Source organism: Nomia melanderi, chromosome 12, assembly GCF_051020985.1.
Source record: "Nomia melanderi isolate GNS246 chromosome 12, iyNomMela1, whole genome shotgun sequence".
Classification (NCBI taxonomy): domain Eukaryota; kingdom Metazoa; phylum Arthropoda; class Insecta; order Hymenoptera; family Halictidae; genus Nomia; species Nomia melanderi.
Window position 1 is genome coordinate 10,090,057 of NC_135010.1, and position 15,778 is coordinate 10,105,834.

A 15,778-nucleotide genomic window follows, 5' to 3' on the forward strand; every position below is an offset into this window, starting at 1 on the left:
GAAATAAATCGGTGGTTTCGAATCACCGTCCCCTATCTCTATACTTCCCGTTTTAACATCCCGTTGCTCAACCCTGCAATCCGTGGAATACATAAAGCAAAATATAACACGGAACCATTTGCGTAAAATGTAAAAGCAAAATATAGAAACACTTGCGAACGAGTCATGAAAAATATATGTCACTCCTATCATCAATATTAACTTTGATTCACTTCTCTCGGAATTCATAGTTTCGAAACTTCATAGCATTTTCATAGATCGAAAATCTTCAGAACAATTCGATTTTGCTACATTTCCGTGAAAATGTAACAAAGTTGTAAAAGAATGTGTAGAGTCGTGTAAAGTAATTATTAAGTACACAGTAGCTTATATAAGGGTTAATGTAGTTCACCTTTTCCGTAAACACGAGTCGTGACTCTGAAATGCGAATCACAAGATAAACAGAAACTGCTCGAAAATCCCTGTCGTAACACGGACGCAGAAGCAGTTAGAAAAACTGGGAAACGCGGTGTACTCGAGCACACGGTGGATCGTCGTTTTATTATTATTTATCGCTGTTTCCTGACTCTTTCCGTTCCTCGGCGTGGATAGACGACGGTGATTAGCGTCGGCACGCGAACGATTCGAACCGCTGGCGGCCGGCCCGAGCCTCGCTGCTAGAAAATCTCGTCTTCTTTCTCGTTTACCAATTTCCTCGAGCCAATTCCCGGTCTCCCCGTGATAGTTATGCTTCAGTCACGGACATGCCGACGTGATAATACGATTCCAGTGAACGCGGAACGTGCTGATCGCCGGTTATCCTTATAAGTACAGTAGAATGTTTATTACGGAATTTCATTAGACGATCGAGAGTCCGCGAAACAATTACTCGAGGAATTCTCGGTCTAGAGAACCGAAAAGAAATTGTTCCTGGCGTGTTTGTAAAAATCCTGTTATGGATATTCCGATGTTCCAACGTACTTCCAAAAAAAGCAAGAAAAATCCGAATTAGAAAATACCGAGCGAACCTTTTGACCGTGTGCTTTCTAACCATGAATATTCATGAAAACTCGAAGCGAATTAAGTTAGTACAGCGAACATTGTGTAACGATGCACTTATCGTTGATTGCGTGGTTCGCACTGGTACATTGTAGTTCTACTAATTATTTCCCTTAATTCTTCGAACGCGGGAACGAAGAAGTACTCGATGAAATTACAGTTCAACGACGAGCGAGCTAATCCCGCTGAGAAAAGTTAATGGATGCATCAACTTTATGGAAAATAGAAAAAATCGATGCACGCGGAGGACCAAAATAACAGCGTCCGTACGGTTTCCAGCGGGCTCCGTCCTTCGTGTGCAATTCTACGGGCCGCTGGACGACGGATTAACATACATTAACGTTTTAAGCGCATTCCCCCGCCGGGGAATCCTAGTTCCTCGATAAACACGCGGACGGTGTCGCGTTACCGAAACGTTCTCCGGTTCTACGTGCCCCGACGAGATCGGTCATCTGTCTCGATGACGATCACGGCTGCGGAATCCGGTGCAGTAGGATTCGTGGATTAACCCACGAAGATTCATTGGTAAATATTTGCTCAACTAATTAGATTATTCCCGATGAATGGGCTACCTTGTCGCTTCACTGTGTTTCTCGAAGAAAAATCAATGTTGAAACAAATATAAATGAGAGGATAGTAACGACATTCTTAAACCTTCGTGAACGAATGTCGTTACATTAGTGACAATGAAGCTTTCATATCTGAAATGAAGTCGCCAATAAGCAATTTAACGATTCGAACGGTAAAAGATCTTTCTCAGTGCTCAGAAGATTGATGTATAATTTAATTCTTTCTGGCGATTTTGAATGTTTTAAAGAACCTTCGTCTGCAAAGGTTAGAGAAGCTCGTCTAAAGACTGTAGAAACATTAGACACATCTCTTTTAGTATGTAAGAAAGTCATGAATCCCAGAAAAGCTGAGGTTTTAGAGAACCAGGAAGTTGACGTGTACCTGGTAACACCGAGAGATCGAAAACGCAAATCCCGTGTGAGAACAGATGAAGAAATTCTTGCTGCCACGCCTTTGGCTGAAGAAATTGAAGCCGCGATTGCGATGGCCACGGAGACGTCGCTTGTACTTCAATGAAAGTGTTACAAACGAGCGAAGCCGGGCCCGAGCAGCGAGTGTGCAAACGATCGCAATTGAATAGGATGTCCACCTTGAAACGCGATCCAGTTTAAGTGATCAATTGCTACTATCAAGTTAAACGTCCCCGTCTAATCACTCCTCTTTTCTTAATTCGCCGCTCGAGATCCTGACGAACCGACACGACGGGCTGTTCCGCGTTTCTCGTTCGAACTGGATAAATAATTGGCCCCGTTGAACCGCGAGTCGAACCTTTGATCGGCGCTGGCATGATACCGGATCGGATTAACCGTGATTATTGTGACGCGCGGTATTAACCTATTAACTGAATCTTCTTATTTATTCGCTTAGGGACTCTTCGACCGAGCTGAACGTAAGAATATAAATGAAATGGCAATCGTAGGCATTGAAAGGTAAATCACTTTAGAATGACATTATCCCACGTTATTCGCGTGTACTTGAATAACTCTCGACGGAACAATTACCCAGTTAATCCGTCAACATCGTCGAATCAGCTTTCATAAGAATCAAACGCGGGACTTTCAATCTATGCAATCGCTAGTCCTACGTTAATATAACATTTCAGATATGTATAACACAAACCCGAAGTAAACTTACAAAATCGAATTCCTTATTCCTTTTCGTAAGTTTCTAGCAGCTGAAATTTAGGCGTACAATGTGTTATTAAAAGAAGAATCATACAGTCAACTTAACACGAATGATTGCTACCTCCGCAATACTCTGTCATAGGTCACTTGCAAGACAATGTGCAATTAACGAAAAGTATCCTACAAGGAAACACCAGCAAAGTAATTTAATCTCATTTTCAAAAGATCCTCGTACAACTAGATCCAAACCATCCCCTAACGCGTCAACCTTCTCGTCCCCTAACAGTTCCAAGGAACGTTGTCAACGGTAGATAAGAGCAGCAACCGGAAATCCTCGATAATGAGGGGTCTACCGAGCAGAGATCAACTGAGAACCCCGACGACGACGCGACGAGTCGCGGAATACGATCATTGACGCGAGAGAGATCAGTTCCCGAACGTACCACCGCGAAAATGACTCCCCAAATATGCGCAAGGGACCGTCAGTTAAATGACACAATCGATGTACACCACGTTAATCAGCCCCGAGGAGCAGCGTCTCCGCGCCGCGGAGTCATTCACCTGCGGATGAGCGAGCAGCGGCCAGCGAGGAACTGTTCGCGACTCGATCGGCGAAGCTTGCCGTCGATGGTTATCGGCGAGTGATGTTCGGACACGGGCGTATGTAAATACCTTCACGGAAGAAACTGCACTCGCGGTACCGCGCGAAATGACACCGACCAGACGAACAGAATCCGGCGAACGGAATCGGCCGTCGCGGAACAGGTGTCCACCACGAGACTCCTCCGTTCCCCTCCCGCGCGGGTCTACGCCATCTTCCCGGCGCAGTCGACGGCGTTACAAGCTTGCTAATTCTTTCTCGCCGTCGCGAGTGGAGGAGGAACCAGCGGCGGTTTTCACGACAGAGCCCCGAGCGAACGCGTGCCACGCAGACACATGATCGTCGCCGACCTGTTGCCTCCTTCCCACCGCGACTGTCTTTAAAGGTAAAACGCACGCCGACACTCGGTCGTCCCTGATGACCGAAGGGGTGGGTGGGGGAAGCGAATCAGCTGTAGGGGGGCTAGCTACTTCTTAGGCTCCGGACATCGACGGTCGGGACACTTTGCGCTCGCTGGTCGTTTGCGGCGCGTGCTGCGGTAGCAGTGAGAATTATGGAAAATTATGGAAGTATGGGGAAGTATGTAGAAGTATGTAGAAGTATAGGGAAAGTATGGAGAAATTATATGAAGTTATGAGGAAATGATAGGAAAACAATGTAAGACTATGTAAAATTATGTAAAACTGTAGAAAGGTATATAAAGCTATAAGGAAACTATATAAACCATAACGACTTTGCGCGTTGATCGCTGATCAGGAGGAAAAACAAACGAGGAATCCTAACTAAAATAAAGACAACAGACGAAGGACCATGTTTTTAGATAATCAAGGAAAGTTCTTAATATTGGAAAAACTGGTCAAGCCGTCTAGACATTATCTTCCACAACTACAATATCTAAACGTCGAAATGAAATGAAACTTTATTTGATTTACGACGTGTTGGGTCGCAAATCAGATAAACGCCTAGCAATACCCAAGAAAGTTCATATGCATAAGGAAACTGCTTAGGATAATATCAAACATATGTCACCGCACGTGCGTTCTACAGGAAAATCTGATTATTATAATGAAACACTCATCGACGAAAAGAAAAACGAATTCCAGTTTCCTTGAAGTTCCTCTAAAAACAGCAGCAGCCTCATTTACGAGGACGCCGGTTCAAGACGGTGGGAGTTCAAGGAAAATCCTTATTTTATCCGCGCCGAACTCGTCAAATTAAAAATAAAACAAACGCGTTTCAATCCTACCATGCGCGCCACATGCACGAGGTTCGCGATCCGCAAACGACCGATCTCGATTCGATTTCAGCCTCTAATTAGACACTCCTTATCTCGCGTCTAACCGTGATGCGATCCGAACATCGATTCAACCTTTATCCACCGATTCCTGGAAGTATCTGTTCTCGAACCGAATTCATCCTCGGTTTCCTTCGCGCTCGCGCGCGCGCGCGCCGTCGGCTGGAAGTGTGTCAATGCTGTCGCGCGCGCTCGCGACGTGCAATCACTATATGTGGAATCTGAGTCAAGAATCGGAAGATTCGGTGCCGCGAGCTCGCGCGCCGTAATTCCATCATTGACATTGCCCATTAGAACGTTGACGCTCGAGCACGGCTCCGACGTAACGCGATTTTCGGACTGTGAAACGGAGCGGAGCGTCGGGAACAATGCGCGATGATTCAACGTCCCCGCGTATTGACGGAGCCAATATTTGCCGCGCGACCCGCGGAAAATTTTTGCCGAACCTCCTCCGGCGTCCGACAACACGCTCGCACATCGGAGTTTCCTTGCGCGCTGAAAGTTACAAAGTACATTGGCAACGGCGCTTGATGCGGAAGCTCGTAATATGGAACGGTACGATATATCGGGGAATAAATGGCTCGATGGCTCGGTTACCATGGAACACGCTTCGTTGGTAATAGAAAACAATTATATTAATAGTTGGACATCAATTGGGAATTTATAATTGAATACGAAGCATTACTGCGTTTAGTACGTTCAGTTTTCTAAGGGACAAGCGAAACAATCTTCCTGACATAGATATGTAAAAAAGTGGAGCATTCATTTATTTGTCCTTTTCGATTCTATAAATATTCATTGCTCGTGATAAAAATGAGTTTTGTTTACAGATTATCTGGGTGTTACAAATTGGGAGCGATTTTTTCGGGGCGTTGTTTTTATTTACATTTTTGTACCGTGTTTCGGGGCATTTCAATTTGTGCGTTGCTATCGATCGGTGTAGAAATGTTTATTAATTTCTCCGTGCGAGTTTCATTGAACACACGCGTATCTCTCGTTTTGGCGTGCTTCTCAAATCAGGTGTTCCATATTAGGTGGCGCTACTCTACCAGGAAAAAAGGGAGCGAACTGGAGCACGACGTTCCGCGGCGAGAATCTAGCTAATAACTCGAGACACGGGGCTATCGTTTTTCAAGCAGCGTTTATTTGCGAAGCAGGAAATTAGAAAATTACGAAACATGGCTGCCGGGACAATTGAGGGACATTGGACAAATGACTGAGCATTAGAATAGCTTCAAGTGGCGCGTGCAGAAAAGTTACATTCCTTATCTCAGGTGCTGGGGAAAGAAATTGGAATCCGGCGAGCGAGGTCTGCGGAACCGACGCGACGCGCCGCAATTACCTGCAATGAGCAGTGGGTTTTTTCAGCGGTGTCGGCGCGGAACAAATTGTATCGGTAATTGACGATCGCTGTTACACAAACGCGAGACGTGTTTCGCGGTTCAGCAGGACTGATACAAAATGTATGGAAATCCTGCGATCCGAGCGACACTTTTGAGGACAAACACTGGAACTACCGAGCAGTTAAATTGACTTTTTGAAATTCCTCTACACAAACTCTGCTGAAATTTTATTTAATTTACAATTCAGTTTGGGTATTGCTGATCAATTTCATTAATCATTTCTCAGAGAAACTGCCGTTATATTTTTAATAATTGCAAAAGGGAGAAATACGAAATGGGTCATTTTGATCTGTCTGGTAATTTGAATGTTAACGAGCGATCGTTGCTCAATCCTGATGACGAGCGCTGAGCCATTAGGCAAATCGGTTGACACACTGCATACTGCTAAGAGAAATCTCATTTCTATGTAACGACACTTAGCTGTAACTTTGCTAATTACTACAGCATTGAAAGAAATATTGACTTCGATTCGAACTGACTGTCTATTTAAAATATATTACTAAACGATATGATACTTGAGTTTTTCTATGAAAATTAGCCAGTATGCAGTGTGTTAATTTACAAAATGAAGAAACATGACGTAAGTGTGTACATTGATTTCTCAAATTTTTCTTCAAATGGAAAATCAAATAACGATTGTAGTATCGTTAGATATTATCGCAGATGTAACTTTAATTCGAGCACGGAAAATGCGTGGAATAGTATATGAAGTAATCATTATCAGTCGGAATTTTTCCACGGACGAAGGAATGTTCGTTCATTCGCGGAATTCAATTCAATAATAAGATTCACTTTCAACGCGAGGATATAAAAGTCAATGAGGCGGTTCAATAATAAATTCCAAAAAATTTAATAATCGGAGTTGACTAATTTCGCTGACGAACGTTTCATTTCTCGCGACACTTTCTCGCTATTTCAGAGCAATTCGTCTATGACGATGTCTCCTGCGTCCTGGTCGCGAAGGAACGCGCGGAATCCTCGCGGCGATTGATGGATCGTTTTATAATCTTCAACGTGTTGCATAATTTATCACGGTGAGCCTTAGCAGAAATATTATTCCGTCCGGCGCGATGCATTCCTTTCACCCGAACGTTCACTTCGTGTTCTCAAAGTTCTACCGCGCTTCGGTTTACGCGAAGGTCGGGCCGGAGGTTTCTTTCACCCTTTTCTTTTCTCGTCGGATCGACTAATTTCATTATCCGCGAGAAGAGAGCGAAGACTGAAACGGAGATTAAACCGGTTCACTCGAACCACGCTTCCGGCGAACGGAGCACGGCCGTATCACCGGTAGAACCAAATTTAATTGGAGATTGCAACGAAGTCGGTTGCCTAACGCACGATACTTTTCGATGGTTTCTTTGTTAACCCTTTATCCTACGATTTATTTGTCAACTACAACCGTTTAAGCCCCAAGCGGCGCGATGGCGCTTCTGTCACATCGTTCAAAAGTGCCAGTCTATCGGTTCCTGGAATCAGATCAAGCTTATTTACTTCTTTTCCTTCTAATTATTCATTTTCATTTTTGTTATTACCCGCCTAGAATTGGAAAAATGTAACGATCGCACTGTTTAAAAATTTCTTTTGTAAAAACAGACAAGCGTAATTCAGTTTCTAAATCGAAAGGAAAGTAGCGCGATCGTTCATCGTCGTGTCGACTTCGATCGATGCAATCACACGAATGTACATCCTAATTGTCTATTTCGAAATTTCTCTAGAAACAATGGAATAAACTGTACAGTAGACATAAGCATTAAAAAAATAGCGTTAAAGCTAATAGTAGAAGAGAAATTCGCAGAATATAGAAGGGTAAAAAATAAACGAATATGATCGTGAACCTTTCGCGAGCAATCTCTTTTTTCAATCTCTGCGGTCAACTGCACGGGAGTACGAAAACAAAGCAGGGCAACGCATTGTTGACGGAATACCGCCTCAATAAAAACGCAGCTTCGCGCGATACGCTCTAAAAATACCGACACGGCCTCGTCGCTACCGAAAGTTAAACGTCCAGCGGCTGCCGCGCGATTGAATCTCCGCTCAACCCTCACCGGGTCATTTTGACCCGGTGACCGTTGCTGTATTTACATATCTTCATATTTATTAATTTACCGATACGAGTATATGCACAGACAATTGTGACAGCTGCGGCTGGCGGTGCGCGTCAAATTGAACGCGGAGTTTCTTTGTGCAACTTGCATACAATGGAGATTCCATTTCGAAACGAAACAACCATCCATTAACATTCTTAGCATTTCTTAATATTCACACGTTAATCGTCTAAACGTATTTTCCGAAACGCATTTTCGAATATACGTAATAGAATTGACGCTTTTTTTCCTAAAATGTACATAATTATATTCTCCATTGAAAAAGATGATCTTTCTTCTACAATAAAAACATAAATCGGGATGCAAGAAATGAATTGGTGAAAACAAAAATTTCAAAGGTTTTTAAAAACTACCAGTTCGAAATATTTCTGACGAAACGGATATTTCGGCTGTCGGGTGGTCAGAGGGCTAGGGCCAAAAAACTGCCGTTTCATTGCGCGTAATTGACCTGGCAGAGCCCAGGGCAGCACGATTTCCCGTGGAACGCCGATAGATAACGCCATACAGGCTAGATAAGACGGGTGAATGTAACGCGGCGCGCGCACGGTATTTTCGTCTTGTTCGGTTCATCGAAAACAACCAGGGAAAAATCGAATAAAACTGGTTTACACTAGCTGAAGCCGGTTACCGTCGCTTAGTTGCGACTTGGTGGTTGATTGTTCTATCGCGTGAATGTACGGTGGCTGAGCGACACGGGAAAAAGTTTGACTTCCGCGACGAAAGGCCGCCATTTTGGATCCTTGTTTCAGGTCAGATAACTCGAACAACGCGTTGTTAACCGTTCGATCTGAAACAACGTCTCTCGTGAACGGTCTCCATCGAAGACTAAAGATTTAAGAAAAATTTTCCTTTCAACGTGTTTTATTTAGCTTACGCAGTACGATGCTTGTATTGCCATAATTATGGTAAATACTAGTATTACTATAACTATTACTAGAAATGACTACAATATTAACTGTAACTATAACGATTACAGTAAAAAATATTACTATAACTGAAAAACCAGTACAGATGTACACGCTGGGAAGATTGTTCTCGATGAAATATTGCAAAATTGAATAAACGCGTACGGTTCGCATACTCGATTGAATTCCAGCTCAATTATAGATGTATTAACGTGATTGGCAGGTAGACATGATCCCTCCAGAAGTATCCGGGATTAATCGACCGCGCCAGCGGAAAAGATTATCTGCATCGCGGTGCGATAAACAATCTCGCGCCGCGCCGAATTATCGAACCTCCTCGGATCGAAGTAATGCCGAGTGAATTTTGAACAACTCTGATTTCGAGATAGAATTCTCCGCGGCGCGACGTACGGACAATTGAACCGCTAATCAACAGCTGATCCTTCAACGAAGTAATTCAGCCGTCCGAGCGATCGATCTTCGCGCGCCGTCGAGCAATCGTGCTCGATTATGCGCCGCGTTTTATTTAATCGCGGATGATCGTATCGAGCCGTCAATGATCGCGATAAATAATGCATCCGTTGGCAGGGGAAACTCGTTGTAAATTTAAAACGCTCGCGATCCTCGTGCTCCGCGGTTGAAAACGGAAAATCGGATTGGAACGTCGGTTCCTCGCGGTCCAATTAGAACCGGGCGCTACTTATCGCTCCGATTGCATCGTCGTTATCCGATGCGCCGATATCAACGGACGCCGCTTTCAGAAGTAATTGAGGATATGGAGGAAAAATCAACCTCGGCGCCGCGCCACCTTCTTTTTCCACCGCGCCGAGAGGTGTTCCGCGATCGGGCAAACAGCGCGGAATCGTGTTATGTAAATAACACGTCTGAATGGGAAAGCGATAACCGAGTTGTAAAAACCACTCGAACGCGATGCGTATCGCTCGTATCGGAACGGCTGGCTCGCATCTTATTAAGAGATTCATCTAATCGTCAATAACAGTCTGTTTCGCAATTAGAGCTCCGCCGGAGCGTGAATTCGCGCTGGCCAACAGATGTTCGTTCTTCCAGCGATTACGTCCGACGTTATTCGCGAGAGAGGTTTCGAGGCAAGAACTTTCCGTACGAGTGTCCGAAGTACTTTTAGATGAGTCCCTTGAAATCTTGGATCACTGTCGATGCAAATGTATCAAGAATGGCACGAGGAATATTGAAAAATATCGAATCGCCGAAGTTCAGCGCCGAAAACAAGTGGACGGGCGTCATCGAGATTAAAGCGGTTGACGGCAAGAACAAGGAAGATCAAGGTATCGTTTGTCATTGGAGAGCGGAGGAGGACAGCATGTAAACAGGGTCGCGAATGTTTACCCGCGAATGTTTGCGCGCCGTCCCCATTTGTCGAATTAAATAACTCCCGCGGCACGAATAAAAAGGCGAACCTTGGGCGAGAGTGGAACAGAAAAAAGAGGAAAACGAACAACACGGGCGATACTGGACGTTATCGTTGGCCATTCAAGAGAAACTGCCCTCATTACGCGCAACGACAGACTGTTTGCGCGACGATAAACCGCATTTGCTTAAGATTCACGCGACTCGACTCGACCGTTTCACTGATTCTTCCATAAATATCGCTACCGAGGGGAGCGGGAATTTAGTTTAACCGAACAAACACTGAAACGTCCGTAGACAATTATTTTGTCTCGAGGACAACGGTTGAATCTCGGGACACCCGGCTTTTAGAGGCTAGAGCGAAAACAAAATGGCAGAGGACGGCGGCGCATCTGCAACTTCGCCTCATGGGGAAACTTGGGGAAAGATGATTCATCTTCATCCTTTGGGGACGCCATATTGACGGCATTAAGTTCTCTACCTAAGATTGAAAGTTTTAAGAAGATAATTGAATTACTCGAATAACGAACGATTAGTGTGTAATTATATATATATAAAATTATGTAATTTTCCTTCTTTAACGTATTTGAGACTCACATGTATAATTCAGCATTCTATGGAAGAAGCTTCTCATACCATAAGATTCAAACCGAGCATTTTCAATTTCACGATTATAAACAGTGACTCCGTTTAATGTAATGACCTTTTATTGGCAAGTGCAAACACGATCGAGCGTGAGAATCGGAGAGAACGGGTTCTTACACATAAAAATGCGTTTCCCCATTGTTGCCAGGGATTTTCAACAGCCGCGGAGTTACTTTATCCCGGACAACCGTTGAACGGTACTGGGAGTTGGTCTCACCCCGGCGAAGAATTAATTTAAGCGAACAAAAGGCGCGCCGCGGAGAGACTTTGTACCCGACACGCGAGTAAGTTAGTCACGTATCGAGGCTGCTGCGAACTTGGTATTCGCGAGCGTGATTCGCATCCGCGCGTTCCCGGGGGCCTTGCGATTTTTCACGGCTCCAGTAGAGCGGCCAAGGAACCGGGGAGGCGAGGCCGAACGAGATTCCAGGGTTCGACGGCCATCCATTTGAACTAGAGTTCCGTATTCCAGGTGTATGTAAATACAGGTGTACACATATGTTTCATGCGGATAGATGTACACATATCGATGCGTATCGTTTTAACAGTAGAACACACGAACCGTTTATTTTGAAAATGGTTTATATCCGTTGAAAAGAAAAAGAAACCGTTTACAAATGAAAAGATAACGTAGAATTGTAACTATTAGAACCGTTAGCTTAATTCTTTTGGAAAAGAGACTTAATGTTCATACAGTCGTCATATAATGTTTAATGTTTTATCATTTGAATCTTCAAGCTTCCTAAGTGCTTCCGCAACTTTTTTCTATCTTCATTAACCAGAGTCTTTTATTCTAATCATTTTTACAGAAGATTCGGAGGTTCGGATTTCAGGCTGATACGACTGATTTACTTTAGCATCATTTGTATATCCCTAGTTCAAATAGTCCACAGCCTATACGGACCAAATGGAAAATCGCTGGGGGGAACGGCGAGCTGATTTACCTCACCATTATGCCCGGCTGACTAATTCGCGTTGGGAAATCGGTCGGCGTTGTCTCAAAACCAGCCTTCGAATTGTTTGCGGAACACAAACGCCCGTTTACCGGGACCAGCCGGGACGGGCGTTCTCGTAATCACGGCAATTGATGCAACCGGATCGGGTTTCCCCGGTGGATCATCGGGAACGCGATGATCGATGATTGGCACGGAAAGTACGACGTGCTCGAAATCGTTGCAGAGCGTGTCCGGTTCGCGCGCAATGCAACGGAATTATTCGAATGCCGAGGGTGAAAGGCACAGTGGCTTCCAAAAGAAAAAGGATCGTAAATTCGTTTCGAAACGGAACTTGCCGAGATCCACCCCGTTGAAGGCATCAATCCTTTGAAAACGTTAATGATATAGGTGCTTTAGATTTTTACGAAAATTCTGTCGACTTCAACATCACTCGAATACTAGAAAAGTAGAGAACTATACACTATTAATATTCCAACACTGAAATTCCTCCCCAGTTTCACGACTAGATTCCAGATACGAAAATCGAATATGGCGGCCTTCGTCCTCGAAGAACTAAGCCGCATGGTAATTACAAAACTCTTCCCCGAAGCGAAACCTATTAAGAAATTGCTCTATTATCGTTTACGCTATCTGCTAAGTGAAGTGCAGATAAGGTGAGACGTTCAGAGTTAATCGCGATTATGATTTTTACTGTCGAGTGCGTGGGAACCTTAGCTAAGTTTATTCTTATTCAAACATCGAGACATTCGTGACTATAATTGCCAAATAACAATTCAAGTAGTCGTTCAAGCGATAGACCCAAATAACTGAAAACCAGCGTCACATTTAAATGAAAAAAAGGAACGTTCTCAAGATGAAAAGTGCTTCGTTCAAATGAACTATGTAGCGTCACGAATTAATTCCAGCAGCTCGACGAAGACCCACTCGACCTTCCCGATATTTGCTCCGCATCTGTGCTTCAGTGTGACAACCACCCGCGCCGTCGTTCCTCTCTTATTCCCGTCACACTTGCGGCTGACATTTTGCGCTATCCAAACTCCGGCGAACCCCGGGATTCCCCGATAGCCCCGGCCGTAATCGGTGTTTAACGTTCGGCGACGTTGAACGTCTGGCCAGTAAAATGTATCGTTAAGAGCGACATTTATTGTTTACCGTCATGTTAAGCGGCCACGACACCGGAAACGACACGTAAACTGCTAATGGGAACGAGTTTCTGATGCTATTCGCGACTTGCCGGAAAGTAAATAAACGAGAAAGAGAGAGGCAGAAAGGTGGGAGGGGGTGGGCGGATGAAATATTAGGGGATCGTTAAAAGTTCCGAAGCCGGTTATTCGAAATACTCTTCCGGCTCCGGTCGTTACAGATAAACAAAATAAATACTCCCGTTCCTCCGTTTGCGCGGAGTATCGTGGACTCGTTTCACGCGAATGTCTGTCGAGTACAATGGAAAGGAAAATATTGAAAAGAGAAGCTAGTACGAGTGTTCGAAGTACATATTCAGCTTCACGAAAGAATAAAGTAAGTTTTATAGAAACTGTATTAAATAAAGGGAACAGAAGAAAATTGTATTCGATGTCGCTGTCGTAATTTAGATCAAGTAAATTGACACATTGTGTAAGTGTCATAACTTGCTGATAAGAGACTCGTGTGATTTTAATAAGCCCTCCGTGTCTCCCTGGACATGTGCGAATAGGAAACTGTCCTGCGACAATCGATTCGTCGGGATTCAGTGACGTACGCGATGCGGCCTCGCCAAATTATTTTTCTTGCCTTGTGCATTCGCTCGTCTCGCCGGCGCGCGTCGTAATTGCTAATTTATCGTATCGTGATCGCCGGTGAAAAAGCCGGGATCGTTAATCACAACGATCGAGCGAATCGGCGGATAAAGACATCGACCGCGGCGCGCATAATACCCTTTTTGTCCGCGGTCGTCCAGGTAACGGTTTATTAGCGTCGCGTAGCCGCTTAAACGCGTACGTACACGCACACGAATATACATACGCGAGTATATGTGTTTTTATGAAAGAGATAAAAAGAAGTACGTGGTCGAAACGAGATCTATCTACGACTGATATGTTATTCGCGTCGATCATCGCACGGACGGAGCACAAGGGCCGCGTTATCCGGTTTTGGACGATTTAACGAGGAAAACGATCGATGAACTCGTTCGAACGAGCAGACGGCGATCAAACAATTCACGATAGACGCAGGTCGACGATCCGGGAAATGAGTTTGTGGAGGAGAGATCGAATCGAGAGCGCGTGTTGCACGTTTCTTTTGAAACTTTACACGCCAGCTGCAATCAGGGAAGATAACGAGCAGCATTATGTCTAATGACTTCGTCTGGAAGTGAATTAAACGGATTGCGATGGGTTTCTAGTTAACGAGTAGCTTTCTAATTAACTAATTGTCATTGTGCGGCTGTTCTAGAACCAGCCAACAGTCTGACATTTTCCACGGAGGAAAACAAGGGGGTCGCGCTCCGTTTCGATTCGACTTTTCGGAAAGAAGAAACGCGATTATCCGGTGATTTGCATACGAAGAAAAATTGATCGATAAAGAGCAACAGATCGATCGATTACTCGAAGAATAATCTGACGATCTGAGCGTGATAAAGGCGCGCGATCATCTCGCGCGCATCACCGCTCCACGCGCGTCGAGCGTGAGAAGGGTAAACTTTAGGAATCCCGTGGCAAAACACGCGTCTGTTGTCGAATTCGAGAGATACAGCGTCTGAACAGCGTCGAATCCGATATTATCGCGGATCTCTCGAAAACGCGTCGTTTCGTTTCACAGCGGCGAACATGTTCGCTGCCGTTCAAAGCGTTCGAACAGGGAAAGGTCCAAAGCGAGTCAGAATCGGAATTCGCGCAATTTAACCCTCCGCATTCGAGAGATGACTATAGATTCGGCACAGCAAAGTTATAAAGTCTTGTATATAATATTAAACTTTATACGCATCGATATATGAAACATCGAAATAAAATAGCTTCGCTTCTTAATTCACGTATGTCTTCTCATTAGTTCCAAAGAGCATCGTCTGTATCTCATCAGTGAACGTCAAATATTTCTGAAAAACTTTCGAGTACAAAGGGTTAAAGGGCAATGCCCGCGAGATCTCGCGCAATAATCAAGACCGGCGCGTGTCAGAATCAACTTAAGTTGAACCTCGACGAAAAATTGCTTGTTTACGAATTACTTACATTCGAGAGCCCATTCTGGACTCCATGACGCCCCAGTGCAGAGACTCTCGCTCTCTTTAACGCATTCTGTGTGCGAGGCTGACGGGATCCGTTAAAGCGGAAAAATATTCCCCTCCGTGGATGCCGTCGAAGCCGGTGACGAAGACGAAAGGCAACGACTCGTCTCCGCTCCGGGCCACTCTCCTTTGTCCTATATTCACAGCCCCGCAGAGAGCTTCAGAGACACTCGAAAGTTTGTCGGTGCTTAGTCACACGAACTGCACAAGTTTCTGCTCCCGTGCTAAGTAGGAGGAGGACTGATGTGCAACCGGGCGGCGAACGACGAAAAGCCAGGGGAGAGACGAGGCCATCGTCGGCCAACGCGACGTCTCCGCGGCTTTTCATCGGCTCCTCCACCTTATCTGGATTATCAGAAAAGTTCGGCAGATACAACTGGCCCGCCTCCACTACCACCGCCACTGCAGCGGCGTGACAACGACGATGATCGTCGATTCCATTCCGTTTGCCTATCGACGAATCTCCCTTGTAGCTCGATCTTCATCCTCTTC

The 15,778-nt window shown here is 44.8% G+C and overlaps 1 protein-coding gene across 6 annotated transcripts in view; it reads right to left on the reverse strand.

Annotated features, from left to right (window-relative positions):
• The window catches only part of LOC116430810 (organic cation transporter protein), a 28,186-nt gene extending 12,653 nt beyond the window's left edge, over window positions 1-15,533 (reverse strand). Inside the window, exon 1 of one of the 6 annotated variants that reach the window (XM_076372529.1) lies at window positions 15,231-15,533. In XM_076372529.1, coding sequence (XP_076228644.1) covers window positions 15,231-15,256 — 26 coding nt within the window. In that variant the 5' untranslated portion in view covers window positions 15,257-15,533. Of the gene's footprint in view, window positions 1-1,989; window positions 2,173-2,197; window positions 2,534-3,175; window positions 3,702-15,230 lie in introns of those variants that run through there. The other 5 variants (XM_076372530.1, XM_076372532.1, XM_076372534.1 and 2 more) reach the window with 5 other exon arrangements.
• Between the last annotated feature and the right edge of the window lie 245 nt (window positions 15,534-15,778).